The following is a 16,886-nucleotide window of genomic DNA, read 5'->3' on the forward strand; positions in this document are numbered from 1 at the left end:
CTATCAGGTCGGAGGTTATGTGGGACTCCCCTCCTCTAAAGGGGGCTTTTACCCGGCTAAGTTTGTTGTAGGCTTCTTTTTAGATTGGAACTCTCGTAGCTTTAGTTTTAAGTTTACGATTGAAGTTATCGCCATCACTACTCACTGCTATGTACACATTTTGTATATAATAACGCATCAAAAGTGCCATCTATGTGCCTATTTGAATAAAGAAATATTTCACTTTGACTTTGGGGTATACCCAAACTAAAAACCACCACGGCATGGCCCTCTTGTTGGCTTTGATACCCGGGGAACAAGTCTTATGTGGCTGTTATTACACCGAAAACCACGCCCTTCAGATCGGAACACCTGAACCTTCAGCAGAAATAAACATAGAAGTAGTACTTCCCCAGACAAGGTCTATCACAAACTGCTATAAAAAGCTAAACTACTGCTGGTTCCCACGCGGAATCGTATCGGAACGTTAAAACGCATGGTGGCACATCTTCATCAGTGTTAAAACCACGGTTAACATTATCGTTCCTTTTTTGGAGGAGTAAAGCTGAAAAAAGCAAGTCTTCGGTATAGTTTTAATGGAATCAAACAATCCAAGTGTATAAAATACAATTTTAAATACAGAAAAGCGAAAAAACGTAGCAGAACTTAAATTACAAACACTCAATGGAAAGTTTAATGCCTCTGAGACTTGAAGCTTTACTTCGCTCCGGTTTTTAAGTTTTAACTACCTATTTAACTCACTTTTTTGCAGTTAAAGTAAAGCTATAGACACTTTACATCTGTTATAATCTTGGTGGAACTTGCGCTGAGAGTCAACATAAGAAAAGTTATTACTGTCTAACAGCTTGGTTATCTCATAGAAGAGAGGGAATTGGAGCAATGACCCACAAACCTGCTCCAATGCGGGTTGGCGGATTATAATATGTACTAAAAATGTTTTACTGTCCCATTGCTGTAGCAGATTATAGTTCCAGTCGGCAGATCTGTTTTTTGGAATGGCGCGATAGCACGTTAGATCAAATCATGTTTACAATTCAAGATTCAGCGTTAAGTGGAGCTACATGTGTTTAGAAAGTAAGATTTATCTTTAGCTTGTGTGGCTTATCATAGTTAGGTACGTAATCATATTCCTGTACATCATTAAATGTGCCTTCTAGTTTTGTCAATAAAAATAAGTATATTTTACATGTCTGTTTTTATTTCCGATTAATTTCTTATCTGTTTTTTTATATAATCATTAAAATAAATATCAAGTATTTTTGTTTTCTTAATACAAGCTACGCTTATTTTGGGGCTAGATGGCGGTTTGTGTATTGTTGTAGTATATATATTTATGAAAATACCACAAAAAAATGTGGCTATAATAACAATGGCACCCATGTCCTTCCGACCGGAACACAGCATTGCAATGATTCTGCTTAGCGGCAGAACTAAGAACGGCTGTAGTAGGTACTCCGGATGAGCTCTAGGTACTACTACTAATATCAACCGCATGCGCTAGATTTTAATTACTATCGTAATCAGGTAACTGATAAACTTAACAGACAAACTTTTAGACATGAAAGTGTTGCGGACAAAACTTTGCGATACATGCACAGGTATTTTCTCTTCACAAAACGGAGCTGAATAACAACAAAAAAAAAAGAAAAATTTCGCCCACTTTTTGCGGTTTACGATGCGCTGGGCAAGTCGGGCCGCCGATGCGTGAACACCGCATAACTTTTAGTTGGACTAGCTTAATTTTAACTGGAAAAATTCGAGTTAAATAGCTCGGGATGGCCAGCTAACATTGACCTGCGTAGTCTTTGGAAGTAACAGGATCCAAGTATCAAGAGAATTTTCGCTGTATTTCATGTAAAAGCTTTTGAGTGTTTTGAAATTTCCAAGTTTCGAGTGTAGTTTTGCGTTTTTAGGTGAACCTTAATTAAGGGTTTAATTTGGACTGACTTAATTACTGCTCAGTCATCATCATCGTCCTCATATCAAACCACAAACGGCACGGGTCCTGCCACAATGAGCCAAAAAAACGGGGTTAAGGCCGTAGTCCACTACGCTGGCCACACCTTTGAGAACATTATTTTATTCATTCATTCTTTTCATTATTTCATTCATTTATTCATTATTGATGGCAGATTGGCGCAACCCTGCTTTCTGTATCCAAGGCCCGTGGGTTCGATTCCCACTACTGGGAAATGTTTGTGTGATGAGCATGAATATTTTTGAGTGTCTGGGTGTTTATATGTATATTCTAAATATTAATGTATATTATTCATAAAAATATTCATCAGTCATCTTAGTACCCATAACACAAGTAACACTTACTTTGGGGCTTGATGGCGATGTGTGCATTGTCGTAGTATATATATTTTTTTTTAACTACAACAGCAACCACGCATTTAAGACTAAGAATTGCGGTTCTACTTCACCGGACGTTCTGTCACAAAAAGCTGTACTACTATTCAAAAAAAAAAAACACTAAATTTCAAGAAATTTAACCGAACCGATTTCTTCGTTTTCCGACTTCAAGATGCGTTTTAAAATGGATTTTACTTCTATTATAGTGGAATTTAAAGACAAAAATAATCTTATAGGTACAATAGAAACCGTGAACTTCAAGGTGGTAAATTACACAGTTATCAAATTATCAATTTTATGGTTATCAATTTATGAATTATCATTTATCACCATGAAGTCATTATCACGCAACTTGCTTTTTTATCAATGCTATTCTATGACTCACTAGGAATACCATTTTTACCTGAAGTATGGAGTAAAACTAAGCCTTGGTCACTCCTTTTACCTACTCACCTTTAGTAGAAAGACCTAACAAAATGTATCCATTAAAATTTCTATTTTTCACAGTCAAAGTCAAAGTCAAATACTTCTTTATTCAAATAGGCACATATATGGCACTTTTGATGCTTACATTACATGCAAAATATAACATATAAGTGAATTGATGGCGTCTTAAAACTAAAGCTACACGGGTTCCAAACGCGCCCTGGTCTACGAAGAATCCCACAACAAACTAAGCTGGTTGTTTTTCTTTTGTTATGACCATCTCAGATTGTCACTTAAAACTATTAAAGAAGCTATCTGGTTAGAGCAATAATTATCACCCAAGCATTTTTATCGTTGACGTAGTAATTAATAAAAGTTAAAGCAAGTGATATTCAAATGTATAAATGGCACATAACTTAAAAAAAATAGAAGTGCGTGCCGCGGTTTGAACTCAGGCCCTTGAAAGTAAGCCCGAAGTCCTAACCACTAGGGTATCAGCCCTTCGAACACACACATTTTTATCATTGACCTATTCCATAATACTATAATAGGACATTTCTATACGCTTACGTTTAACACAAACTTTGAACTTTTTCAGCGACATCTTTAATGTAAATGTAATGTGGAAATTGTATACAATTTCCTTTAAAAAATTACTTTTGAAACGTCAAGTCTGTCTGTTTGTAGTGACTTTACCGTCTGTTCAGAAAGCAGATTCCACCGGGAAGAAGCCGGCAAGAGACTCTGCAGTTGCTCTTTTCCAATATAAACGTTATACAATTTTTTTAATAAATTGTAAAAAAAAAAAAAAAAATTCTCAAATGTCTCTTATCTGTGGTCTAGCTGTGGTCGTGTACCATGCAATGAAAACTGACGGACGTTGGGATCCCGAGGTGCTGGAATTGGAAACTCGCACCGATAAACAAAGCGTTGGTCGGCCCCCAAGGTGGGCAGACGGGCAGATGATCAGACGATATCAAAAGAGTCGCTGGGAGCCTCTGGAAACTCCCTACAAAATATATAGGTACGTCCCACAACTGGAAATATCCATTGGTTGACGTGAAGATAACGATAGAAATAACAAAACTATGGCGTGCGAAGTTAATACCGGACATCAAAGTTTGTTTATAAAGGATTTGTAACAATATTAACACCTAATTCCTCTATTGACAAGAGCCGGGCAAAGTTAGGTAATTGAGCTTAATAAGATTAAATTTTCCGGATAATTGAATTATTCATCTAATTACTGTAATTAAGAGGATACAATCTTGCCCGGGAAACTGGATTGTTGTTTGCAAAACGATTTTGTAAGCTGTTTTGAAGTCGGGAAATGTTCAGAAGCGCGTGCTGGTGAAATAAAAATAATTAAGCTACATTACTTCAGTAGATTAGATACTTCTTTTAAATTGGAATGACCATAAAAGAATATCCTTTAATTAAGTCCTTAACGTTAAGAATTCAGTCGGAAATACTGACTCCACTTATTATAAAATAAAATGTTGTATATTTTTTTTTAATTCTCCTACAACAATGCCATTTTTTTTTGTAATTATTGACGGACGATCTTCAATTTTTAGCCATCAAAAGACTTATTCGGCGTCACAAATCTAAGAAAAGATGGAGGCAGATAATATTAGGTACTACAGAGTAAGTAAAGTGAATACTGTAGCTAAGGACAATGAATATACAAACACATTCAGTGTCCATCTGTTAACACACTCAAAGTTAACAAGCATTTTATCGTTGACGGAGTCCTTAATAAAAGTTAAAGCAAGGGATATTCAAATGCATAAAACTCACATAACTTAGGAAAGTTAGAAAAGCGTGCCGCGGCTCAAACTCAACCCCTCGGAAGTAAACCCGAAGTCCTAACCACTAGGGTATAACCCCTTCGAACACATAATAAACTTAGTTAATAATATCCAGTGTCCATCTGTTGACACGATCCGACGAGTACGTGTTATCTGTGGTATCCGAGATCAGTTTCAACTTTGACATGGTATCCCGGCATGTCAGTGCTAATAGTTAATTACGTAACAAGTGCGTTAGGGGCTGTTCATCCCCCGCGTAACTGAGACACAACTTTGAGTGGCGATACATTCGTCGCGATATAAACAGTGATATCGGTTTTATGTCACGCACTGAAGCGATTTGAATTTTAAAATAAACTGAAATAAGGAAACAAAATTTTGTTTAATAGGCATACTTTATAAGCGGAACCTGTTTGTAGTGACAATTATCCCCCGACTATATCCCCGACAAAAGATTTAGTTAACGTGTCTACCTGCTAAAGCACGGGAACATGGCATAGGAGAAGTTTACCCCCGTTTGACGGCGCGTATTGTCAGGAGGTTCCTCACTCTGGAGCCCTGACTGCCGGTTGCTTGGGCAATCAAAAGCCCCGCAAGCGGATAATGGAATTTTTTAATAGTGTTTTTTATTTAACTTTTAAGCATTGTTAAGAATAATAAAAGAATAAATGATAGAGAAATAAAACTTTACCCCCGTTTATTACTACACATATATTATTTGGATATTATTTCGATTATTATTAGTGCTCTGAGAGTTGATAAAGCCGTGGGAGAAGATAGATTCTTATCCTTCCCCTGGGGATAATTGTCTCTTGCCCATGCTAGCCGTCTTGGTCTACTTTAGCCATAGATAGTTTTAGTTAGTCACCCTACCGACAACGACGTGTAGCGATGTAGTACGATGCAGCGTAAAAATCGATTACGGAACTAATATAACTGATATACCTACTCCTAAAAGTTTAGTCCGCTACTATCTCGGACTGCTATTGCCCAGTGAGATTGTAGTCAAGGGCTTAAGTAAGGGGAATATAGGGTTATTTCCAAACCTTCCTTATTATATTAGGTTTATCCGCACACCGCCTTGCTCTTATGACTTGTACCGTGTCAGAAGTATATACATAGGCACCTATATCACGTCAATCCGTCTACAACGTGTCTCAATCAATCGCCCGTGCCTCGTTTATTTATACAGTATACACCCATTGTCTCTCCTGATTGGGGTGCCTATAACCTGACTGTTTAGAAATGTCCAAGAACAACAAACCAGACAGCCTACCTCGTTTCGCTGGTCATTTAAGAACTACCCTCTAACTAATCAATACAAATATTAGAAATATGAGAGTGTTTGTTTGTTTGTTCTTCACTATAATATATGAGCAACAAAACGACTTGATTTTTGGCAGAGTTGGTTGAAAGGAAGAAGAGTAATATGGGATACTTTGATCCTGGAAAAACATCAAATTCCTTAGGGAATATTAGCAATTTAATACCAAATACGTGTGAATGGAAGCGGTGATAGCGCAGTGGGTCGACTGCACTTTCGGGGGGCTGAGTTGGAGTCGCTGGAAACTTGTATGCCTGAGAGTTCTACATAATGTTCTCAAAGGCATGTGATCCACCAATCCGCACTGAGCCAGCGTGGACTACGGCCTTAGCCCCTTCTCATTGTGGGAGGAGACCCGTGCCCTGTAGTGGGCCGGTAATGGGTCAATATGATGATGTGTGAATGTCTCATAGCAAAGTTACAGTACTGTTTCCCTATGTTGACACTAGATGGCGCTCTTTCGATTCCATATAAATCGTAGTTGACTTTGACGCGGTCGAATAAATAAAGTAGGTAGAAAGTCTCACACAAGGCACTCTGGTAGACAACCGATACGTTGCAATGATACTCCTAACATAGAGGTTTTGTCTTGGCATGTTACTCATTACAAAACAAAATTAGAAAGTCACAATGTGTCTACTGTTGGTTGTTACATTATATTAAAAAAAAATCATCATTTTTATTAAATCGCTGAAACTGTTATGTTCTAGTACTACAACCATGCTTATTTCTGACACAACAACATAAAATAAAAAAAAAATTCAAATTCAAAATTTCTTTATTCACGTAGGCCTATCACAGGCACTTATGAAGCGTTCATACATATTTGTTTAGATAATTGTAACGGGATGGTGATAACTTCGTTCGCCAACTTAAATCTAAAGCTACGAGGGTTCCAAATGCGCCCTGGTCTAAGAAGAGCCCACAACAAACTTAGCCGGGTAATTTTTTTTTTGTTATTACCATCTTCCAGTAAATTTATATTAAGCTATGAAGCTAGAGCAATTCACGTCCAAGCTTTTTTATCGTTTAAGTAATCCTTAATATTATAATAGGATTTTTCTGTAAGCTACGTTTTATATAAACTTTGAACTTATTGAGAGACATCTCATAACATTCTTCCATGTCCATTCTTCTGTGCTCCGGTCTGATGGACTTAGCTGATGGACACAGGACAACACGTTGCAGAACGTGTTCTTGGCATGCCATGAAAATAGTTATTCACTTAACCATCTGCTCTGTCCGTCAATTAAAATTATAAAAAAATTTAATAAGGAAAAAATGTTGGACATTTCTAAACGTTCGGAATACCGATTCAAATTGGAAAGGCTTCGTTTTCTTTGTGAGACAACCCTTTTGATTGGAGATATCCCGGGTTATTTTCATTGAAAACTGAACAAACGACGCTGCTACACGAGGCGGTTTTAATGTTGTTTTTTAGGGTTCCGTACACCATCATGGATATACAGAACCGTTAGGTATGCCAAACGCGTTTCTGCTAAGGTTTTATTTTGTACCAGCTGTTGCCCGCGACTTCGTCTGCGTTTGTTTTTGTTTTTTGTTTAGTTGTAGTTCTAAAAAAAATTAAAGTATTCAGTGTCGTTAAGCCTTAAATGAGGGGTTAGCTGCTGTCCGCTGAGGAGTTCGCTGTCCTCTATATCTAACCACAGTTTGGGCAAAATTAAACGCATATTATAACCTCTAAAGTACAAAAATAATTATTTAAATCGGTTATAATTTGTCGGAGTTATGGTGTAAAGTCGTCCAACACTTTCATCCCCTCTCCGGAACCGAACTTAATGTCGGGATAAAAAGTATCCTATATTACTTCTTACACTTCCAAGAATATGTGTACAAAGTTTCATGAGGATCGGTTAGGTAGTTTTTGCGTGAAAGCGTAACAAACGAACTTAGACATTGATAATATTAGTAGGGATAGGGATGGTACATATTTTTATTTTTAAGTCGCTAGGCTATAACCAAGTTATAAATTGGAATTTACTAATTAATATAGATTTGTTTGTAATAAATAATAGTTTTTTTGATGAGAGTTTCAAAAATTACTCGCTTGAATTTAATTAGCGGTAGATTTTTGTTACAGTCCGGAAATTTATTAGCTATACAAAGTAATAGCCAGACAAAATGAATTGTTTGAGAAGACAGCCAACCTTTTTGCTGGATTATATTGAGGATAAGGTAATTTTAGATGCACTACCCCGAAAACTTGCTTAACCGGCAACCGTGCCTTTCAGACCGGAATCGGCAATGCGGGTTGGCAACCGAAATAAACATGGCGCAGACGAGCTGTCACAAAAAGCTTTACAACTACCTTCAGGTACGAAGCCTTCAAAACTTATTGTTATCTCCTTTTTGAGGTTCGTCGAAAAAAATTATCTATAGATATCCGAAACATACTTGCTAAAATACATCAGATCGGAAGGTCGGGCGTTTTGATAAATGACGTGCCAAAAATGATAACTGACATGCGACGATGTTGAACAGATTAAGAGGATATCGTAGATGAAAGTGTCAGCATTTTTTTTTTTTGGGTAACGTCACACTTTTTGAAGTAAAACGCGTTTACTTCTTTCGGCGCGACGAGGGAGTAACTCAGATTTTTTTCTGACGGAAGTAACGCTTACGTCAGAAGTCTGTGTCCGCTATTTAAAAATAATAATTTGGATTGGTCGTAAGTATGTGTCATATATAAGTTGAAGAAAATATGGAGGAACCTTAACATAACCAAAGCCACGAAAATTCCTGTATGCTTCGGAGACGTTGACCCTGCGGGAGAGTGAGTAAAAAGAAGAAATATGTTTTTGAGATGTGGTGCTGGAGAAGAAGGCTAAGAATACCTTGGAATGCATTCCAGACCAATAAGGCCATTCTTGAAGAACTCGGCATCACGCAACGTCTATCCTCCATAGTACAGGCTCGTATTCTCACGTTCTTTGGTCACGTATCCAGAAGAGACAACGACTCCATTGAACGTCTGGTTGTCCAAGGAAGAATCGAGGGCACCAGATCACGTGGAAGATCGCCCATGAGATGGGCTGACCGAATAAAAGCTGCAGTGGCTGTCCCCTTACATGAGTGTGCTAGAAAGGCAGCTGCCAGAGGATTGGCGATGAATAGTCAAGCGCGTCACAACCCTGAAATGACGACCACGACCGCTCTGACAAGAGCGAACCGACTGAGAAGAAGATATGTCATATACTCCACGCTTCTTGACTTATACGCCAGCTAGTGGCACAATCAATTTATTTATATTTTCAAACGGATCAATTGTGAATAGCAAAGTGAATAAAAATTCAAGTTTTGTCACACACACACTTTTAAAACAAAAAAGCGGTTTAAGCTAACTAGCAGTTAAGACTTTAGCTTTAACTGAGATACGCGTTTTAATAGTTATTTATGCAACTGTTAATGATATTAAAACACAAACTAATACCTAATTATAAACAGTTACATACAAGACTTTATCTACTCCCGCAATATGAAAGGACCTTCTTTAAATGATTATTTGTAGGTCTTTGTCTGTATATAATAAATATATATGTATATTATTCATAAAATATTCATCAGTCACCCATAACGCAAGCTACGCTTACTTTGGGGCTTGGCGTTCATGTGTGTATCGTCGTAAACATAGAATTAAGAAAATACAGAAACCGTGTACACGACTAATACTGGTACATCAAGAACCACTCCACTTTAGTAGTGTTTCTCAAAAGGCGGTTTATCCTCTCATTTTATTTAGCAGATGACAGCAATTATTTTACCTCTAAAAAAATTAGTGTTTTAGCAACATTCCGCGGGTATGAAATCATGCGCGGGGCGTGTTCACTGTTTTCGGACACAACATCATGCAGTATGCAGTGCAATATACTAGACTACATAAAATAAGTAATTCATTTAAAGGAAATTATAATATACAATTTTAAAATAAATTACCAGTTGATATATTGGAGATGTCTCTGAAAAAGTTCAAAGTTTGTATTAAACGAAGACTTATAGAAAAGTCCTATTATAGTATTAAGGACTACGTTAACGATAAATATGCTTGGGTGTAAATTATTGCTCTAACCAGGTTGTTTCTTTAATTAGTTTTCAAAAGGACAATGTGAGATGGTGATAAAATAAAAGAAATCACAACCGGCTAAGTTTGTTGTGGGCTTCTTGTTAGACCAGGGTGCGTTTGGAACCCTCGTAGCTTTAGTTTTAAGTTGACGATTTTGTTTATCGCCATCAACTCACTCCTATGTCATATTTTACACGTAATGTACGCATCAAAAGTGCCATCTATGTGCCGTGCCTATTTGCATAAAGAAATATTTCACTTTGACTGGCTAAATGAAGGTTCTGGATGTTCTCAATTCTATGGTCATAGTATATTTTTTTATCTATTATTTAATGCTACTCACCAAGAGCAAACCCGTCCTTAGCCCACTGCACTTGACCACCCAAGTTGGCAACCGCACACTCCAAAACCGCTTCGGAGCCCTCCTGAACCCGTAAACTTCGCGGCGCCACCCGGAAATACTGCTGCTGCACACCACTGACCATCGAGAGTGCTGGAACAAAATAAAGAAAAAATATTTAGGACCAAGAAATCAAATACAATCAGCAGTGTACACTGAAACATATCAACACATTACCGGCCAACTACAGAGCACGATTCTCCTAACACAATGAGAAGGGATTAAGGCCTGAGTCCACCACGTTAGCCCAGTGCGGATTGGCGGACTCGACACGCCTTTGAGAACATTAGCTCTACATCATACGCGGTTAAATAGGTACGTAGTATGACAGATGTAGAAACTGTCAGGCTTGTTTATTTTAGTTTTACAGCATTATGTCCTACGGCATAATATTATGGGGTAATGCTGCTGATATTGATTCCATTTTTGCACTGCAGAAGAGGGATGCTCGAACAATATATTAAATGGACCCAAGAGAGTCTTTAAGATATATATTTAAAGCAGCTAAAATTATGACGGTGCATAATCAACACATTTTTGAAAATTTAATTTATGTACATAAAAATATAACAAACTTTAAAAAGAAAATAGACTGTAACAATATTAATATTAGAAGTAAAAATAAACTTGTAGTGCAGTTTACTAGGCTGCATTTAATTAGTAATTCATTTAAGGGTAATTGTATATCTTTTTATAACAAACTACCAGATGAAATCCTTGAGATGTCAATCAATAAGTTCATAGTTTATATAAAGCGTAAGCTTATAGAAAAATCCTATTATACTATTAAGGATAACATGTATGATAAAAAAGCTTGGGTATAAATTGCTCTAACTTAGCTCATCATTAACTAGACTGTAAGATGGTGATAACAAAAAAAAAACCTAGCTAAGATTTTTGTGGGCTCTTCTTAGACCAGGGCGCGTTTAGAACCCTCCTAGCTTTAGTTTTAAGTTAACCAATGCAGCTATCACCATCAATATTATTAGTGTAACATGTTAAATGTATGAACGCTTCATAAGTGCCCTACATGAATAAAACATTTTTGAATTTGAATTTGAATTATGAAGAAACTCTCAGGCTTGTAGGTTTCCTCAGGATGTTTTCTTTCACCGTTCAAGCAAGTGATATTTAAATTGCTTACAACGCACATAACTTAGAAAAATTATAAGAGTAGAAATTTACTCTCATAATTTTTCTCTAACGCGCCAGTAGTAGATATAAATATCTTCAAAATTGTTGAAGTGAAGTAAATGGAACTGAACTTAGGCCTTCGTGGTTTAATTGAAACTGCTAACCGCCAGTTCCACGAGGCAGTTAGGCCAGACAGCGCTCGTAAAATGGAACACAAAATTCAGTTTCGCTACAAAAAAGATTTTTCAATTATAAAAAAAGCATCGAAATAAAAGTTCAGCCCAGCCAATCGAATAGATGCTGAGTGTATCCGATATGTCCCGGAGGAGATTTCAATTGTCCGCTGTAATCAGATCAGCCTCTCCCTTTTTATAGCACCGGAGGGGTAGTTAACAGCTAATATATTTGGAATTCAATTTTTGCACTCAGAATCCTTTTAAGCGTGGGCCAGCGTGGTGGACTACGGCCTTAACCCCTTCTCATAGTGAAGTCGGTAATGGGTTGATGTTATGATGATGATGCTAAGAAATGATGAGGGAATGAATGAATAGAAAAAATGGTTTACTATTCATCACCATCACCATAGGCCTCTTTTAAGCCTTCTGCGTCTAATGGATGCATGCCACTGTCCGAAAGTCATCGCACCCCCTATTCGGGGGGCGCGTTACACTCCTCTTGCCATTCGAGGACCTTTCGGCCCAATGCCCAGCGGTCCACCCGACAAAGGTGACTGGCCCACTCGCACCTGAGCGTGTTAGACCTCAAGAGCTACGTCGGTTACTTTGGTGCTTTGAGACATTACTTTGTTCCGTGTCCTTCAAAGGAGTTCCAAGCATACGTCTCTTCATAGCACGCTGAGTGAAATGAAGGCAGATTCGCGCAGACAGTGACCCTACTTTCCGAGTGCAAGGCCGTCGGTACGATTCCCACAAATGAAAAATGTTTGTATAAAGAACATGAATGTTTTTAGTGAGTGTTTCTCTGTACATTATAAGCATTTAGGTACCAATAACAAGCTATTTCTTTGGGGCTAGATGCCGTAGTATATTTAATTAATTAAGTTTAAAGCTTCACCTTTGTCACTGTCCGGCCGAGTATACTATTGCCAGTAAAAAATAATATTTATCGTTTATGAGTTGGAGGAGTAAAAGATATCGAGATTCTATTCTCGGTTGGTTTAATTTAAAAAGTAATAGAAGGATTAACTGCCTGCTCGATGGCAAGTTTGACGACGGATTTAGAGATTCTGGGGTCAATTCTTTGATCGGGGTAAATTGTTGGATACTGAGCTTTTTTTATACAAAAACCTGAGGGTAGAAAAATGCCTGTCCTCCCCCATGCTTCGAAGAGCATTTTTATAAGGCTAATTATTTACTTTATTTACTTTATAACGGAAAAACGAATTGTGACCCGACCTGTTAATCTTTTTTATAGTATGTAGTCCAAGCAAATTAAAAATGTTAAACAATAGTCAAAAGTTTATTTATTTACCCACTTTATAAAAATACTGCAATATTTATTTGACTAAATGCGTAAAAGTGAAAACATGTGTGAGAAAAGGACTATACAAGCCTTGGCCACAACTAAGTTTTACCAAATGTATTATCGTATTGTAGTCTGTGGTCTGTCTAAGATGGAATACTCTGTGGTTCGATTGTCTGACGTAAACGAGCCTAGAGTTGTTTACAAACAAATATTAAAAAAAAATTTAATAAATTGATTTAACTGTGAAGTAACTTTTTTTTGTTTTATAGGCATTGACGAACTTACGTTTACCTCTTATAATGGCTACAGCAGTAATGTACTATTATCTACGTATGATAAATTAGTGATATCAGAAAGATTTCCGTCCGCCAAATGAAAGTACCTTAGCAAGTTCACGGCACGTACTATACATAATGAATATAAAAGATGTATCACACGAGATGTGTGTCTGCTCTCACGTGAGCGGAGTGCTCTCGACGGGACGTGAGCGACTCCGGAACCGACGCCCTTATACATATGCATGGGGCGATGAAAGCCGCTACATTTTTTTTTAAATAACGACATTTCCGTCTTATGTTATATTTCCTTTGATTTATTTAATGTGGGGTTTCCATCTTTTCTCGTGGTTAAGGCTTCGGCCTCGCTATTGGGGGAACAGAGTTCGATCCCCAGCACGCATCTCTATTATTTCGGAGTTATGTGCGTTTTAAATTTTGTCCATTTAAATAGAAGGAATCTTGCTTGGAAGGTGAAGGAAATGATCGAGTCTCCATAACGTTCTCAAAGGTGTGTGGAGCCCACCAATCCGCACTGGACAGCGTGGCGGACTGCAGCTTAAACTCTTCTCATTCTGAGTGGAGACCCGTGCTTTGCAGTGGGCCAATAGTGAGTTTATAATTATTATCATTATCATATCAACCGATGGACGTCCACTGCTGGACTAGGTCTTTTGTAAGAAGTTCCAAATTCCACGGCTTTGCGCCGTTTGGATCCAGCAGCTACTTGCGCGCGCTTACTGTCTACATCCACCAGTGAGCGGCTGCCATTCCAGCACCATAGGAACCCAGCGGCCATCCTTTCTCCGAACTATGTGCCCCGCCCATTGCCACTTAAGCTTCGCGACTCGTAGAGCTATGTGTGTAACTCTGGTTCTTCTACGGATCTCCGCATTTCTGATTTGATCACGTAGAGATACTCTGAGCATAGCTCTCTCCATTTCATGATGATAATATTATCATGTCATATTTGTTTTTATTATAAAGACCATGCCAGCGTTTTCAAGTTAAATTCAAAACTTAAATTATTCAAACTGACCTATTGTAAGCTCTTTTGATGCGTGCATTCAATATTTTCCATCATAAACTAAAACTTATGAAGAACTACGAGAAGCTCACAAGAAACTTCCTGTAAATTCTGTAAGCAAACTTTGAATCGACGTTAGGGATATTTTTCGGATCTTATGACTTTTTCTTAAAAGAAATGACTGAATGAGGAACGTAATTTTTTTTGTTTTTTTTCTTTATAAACTTTGAAATAGAAGAAGAAAAAAAATTGCAGTTCGATTTGAACATATTTGAATTTTGCCTGTTTGAAATTTTTTGAACTCTCGCAAATGAAATGAAATGAAATCTGTCGTACAACCTTAAAGTTTAAAGAAAAACTTCTAAAAGAATATACTCTTCAAAAGTATCTTATCGATCTAGTTACCAGGCCGATATAGCAAAGTAGAAGATTAAAAGTAATGGCAACCCTTAACGTATTCTCTAAAAACGGAAGAGGAGATAATCTCTAAAAGAATTGACCTGCCAAACGAATCATTTCAATCAAGCTACCAAGGCGTCATAGCAAAGTAGAAGATTAAAATCCAAAAGGAGACTTCACGTATTCTCTCAAAAGCAGAAGGGGAGGTAAGCTCTAAAAGAATTGACCTGCCAAACGAATCATTTCAATCAAGCTACCAAGGCGTCATAGCAAAGTAGAAGATTAAAATCCAAAAGGAGACTTCACGTATTCTCTCAAAAGCAGAAGGGGAGGTAAGCTCTAAAAGAACTGACCTGCCAAACGTATTTTTTCAATCAAGCTACCAAGGTGTCATAGCAAAGTAGAAGATTAAAATCCAAGACGAGACTTGACGTATTCTCTGAAAAACGGAAGGGGAGGAAAGCTCCAAAAGAACTGACCTGCCAAACGTATTTTTTCAATCAAGCTACCATGGCGTCATAGCACAGTAGAAGATTAAAATCCAAGACAAGACTTAACGTATTCTCTAAAAACGAAAGGGTAGGGAAGCTCCAAAATAACTGCCCTGCCATACTTATTTTATAATCTAGTTACCAGGGCGACATAGCGAAGTGGAAGGTTAATCCCAAGAAAAATGAGAGTATAAAGCGTTGATTTCTTCAAGGAAAAGGAAGACAAAGAACTCTTCATCGGCTAATACTATAGGAGCTGAGTGGGCGACGAGTGGTTCTTATAAGGCGACGCGACAAACTCTACAGGGGTGAACGCTCCTGGCGGTTTGCGTGGCGCAATTCATAAGATAAAGGACAAAAATTTGTTGCAATTGCGAAATAGTAGGTTGGTGCAAGCGAATCTATACTTCCTATCCTACTAATATTATCTATAAATGCAAAAGTTTGTATTGAAGTAAAAATGTTTGTTTCTCTTTCACGTAAAAACTATGTTTACTTGGAATTTAGAATGGAGACATATAAAAACGTAATACAGGCACTAAGCTGCGGCTCTCCTACCGCCGATGCCAAAATTAGTAAATTCCTTTTATATCAGTAAAATGCAAATAAGCATATAATATAAATGGTTTTTATGAACGGTTAGCAAGTTACCGGCAACTATCCTGCCATGTCTGCAGCCCTGGACTTAAGTGAAAACGTGAATTGAAATGTATTTATTTGTATGAATATGTGATAAAATGTTCTTAACACAATAAAAAGTCGCAACATATCCGGTCAGGCAACCCCAACATACAAAATTTGGTCAATTATATATAAACAATCTGAGGCTGAGGCTTAAATTGCAGAAATTCATTAATTGAATAAAATAAATTGCACAAAAGCCAATTTATTTATTTGCATTAAACATTACTTACTACATAATAGTCAAAGTCAAAGTCAAATATTTCTTTATTCAAATAGGCACATAGATGGCACTTTTGATGCGTTATTATATACAAAATGTGTACATAGCAGTGAGTAGTGATGGCGATAACTACAATCGTAAACTTAAAACTAATGCTACGAGGGTTCCAATCGCGCCCTGGTCTAAGAAGAAGCCCACAACAAACTTAGCCGGGTGTTCTTTTTGTTATCACCATCTCACATTGTCATTAGAAAATATTTAAGAAGCAACCTGGTTAGAGCAAATGTTTACACCCAAGCTTTTTTATCGTTTACGTAATCCTTTATACTATAATAGGACTTTTCTATAAGCTTTCGCTTAATACAAACTTTGAACTTCTTTAGTGACATCCCCAAGATATCAACCGGTAATTTATTGTAAATTTGTATACAATTTCCTTTAAATGAATTGCTTATTTTGTGTAGTCTAGTGTACTGCACTGCAAGTTTATATGTTACATAGGTACAAAATAAAATTGCCCCAAACATATTTTGTCATAAAGGCGCGCCAATACCTCCAGATCAATACTTTTTATTTTTCATATTAATTATTTCCTATCTTCCTAGCTTTAAAGTAAAATTTTACAAAAATACTCATAGCCCCAGAGGCCTAAAAGATTAATATGCGAAACGCTTATGCTTATGACTTGTATAGTAATTTTAAACATAGTTTACACTGTCAGCCTTAAGCGTAGGATTCACATGGCGCAAGTACGCTCAAATTAACCAGTCTGTT

At 37.2% G+C, this 16,886-nt stretch overlaps 1 protein-coding gene across 2 annotated transcripts in view; it reads right to left on the reverse strand.

Moving 5' to 3' along the window:
* Positions 1-16,886, reverse strand: part of LOC120634824 (nephrin) — a 391,882-nt gene that overhangs the window by 337,105 nt on the left and 37,891 nt on the right. For both annotated transcript variants that reach the window (XM_039905648.1, XM_039905647.1), the window contains exon 3: positions 10,341-10,490. In XM_039905648.1, the coding sequence (XP_039761582.1) occupies positions 10,341-10,490 (150 nt within the window). The remainder of the gene's footprint in view (positions 1-10,340; positions 10,491-16,886) is intronic.

This window comes from Pararge aegeria, chromosome 25 (genome assembly GCF_905163445.1).
Source record: "Pararge aegeria chromosome 25, ilParAegt1.1, whole genome shotgun sequence".
In the NCBI taxonomy this organism is placed as follows: domain Eukaryota; kingdom Metazoa; phylum Arthropoda; class Insecta; order Lepidoptera; family Nymphalidae; genus Pararge; species Pararge aegeria.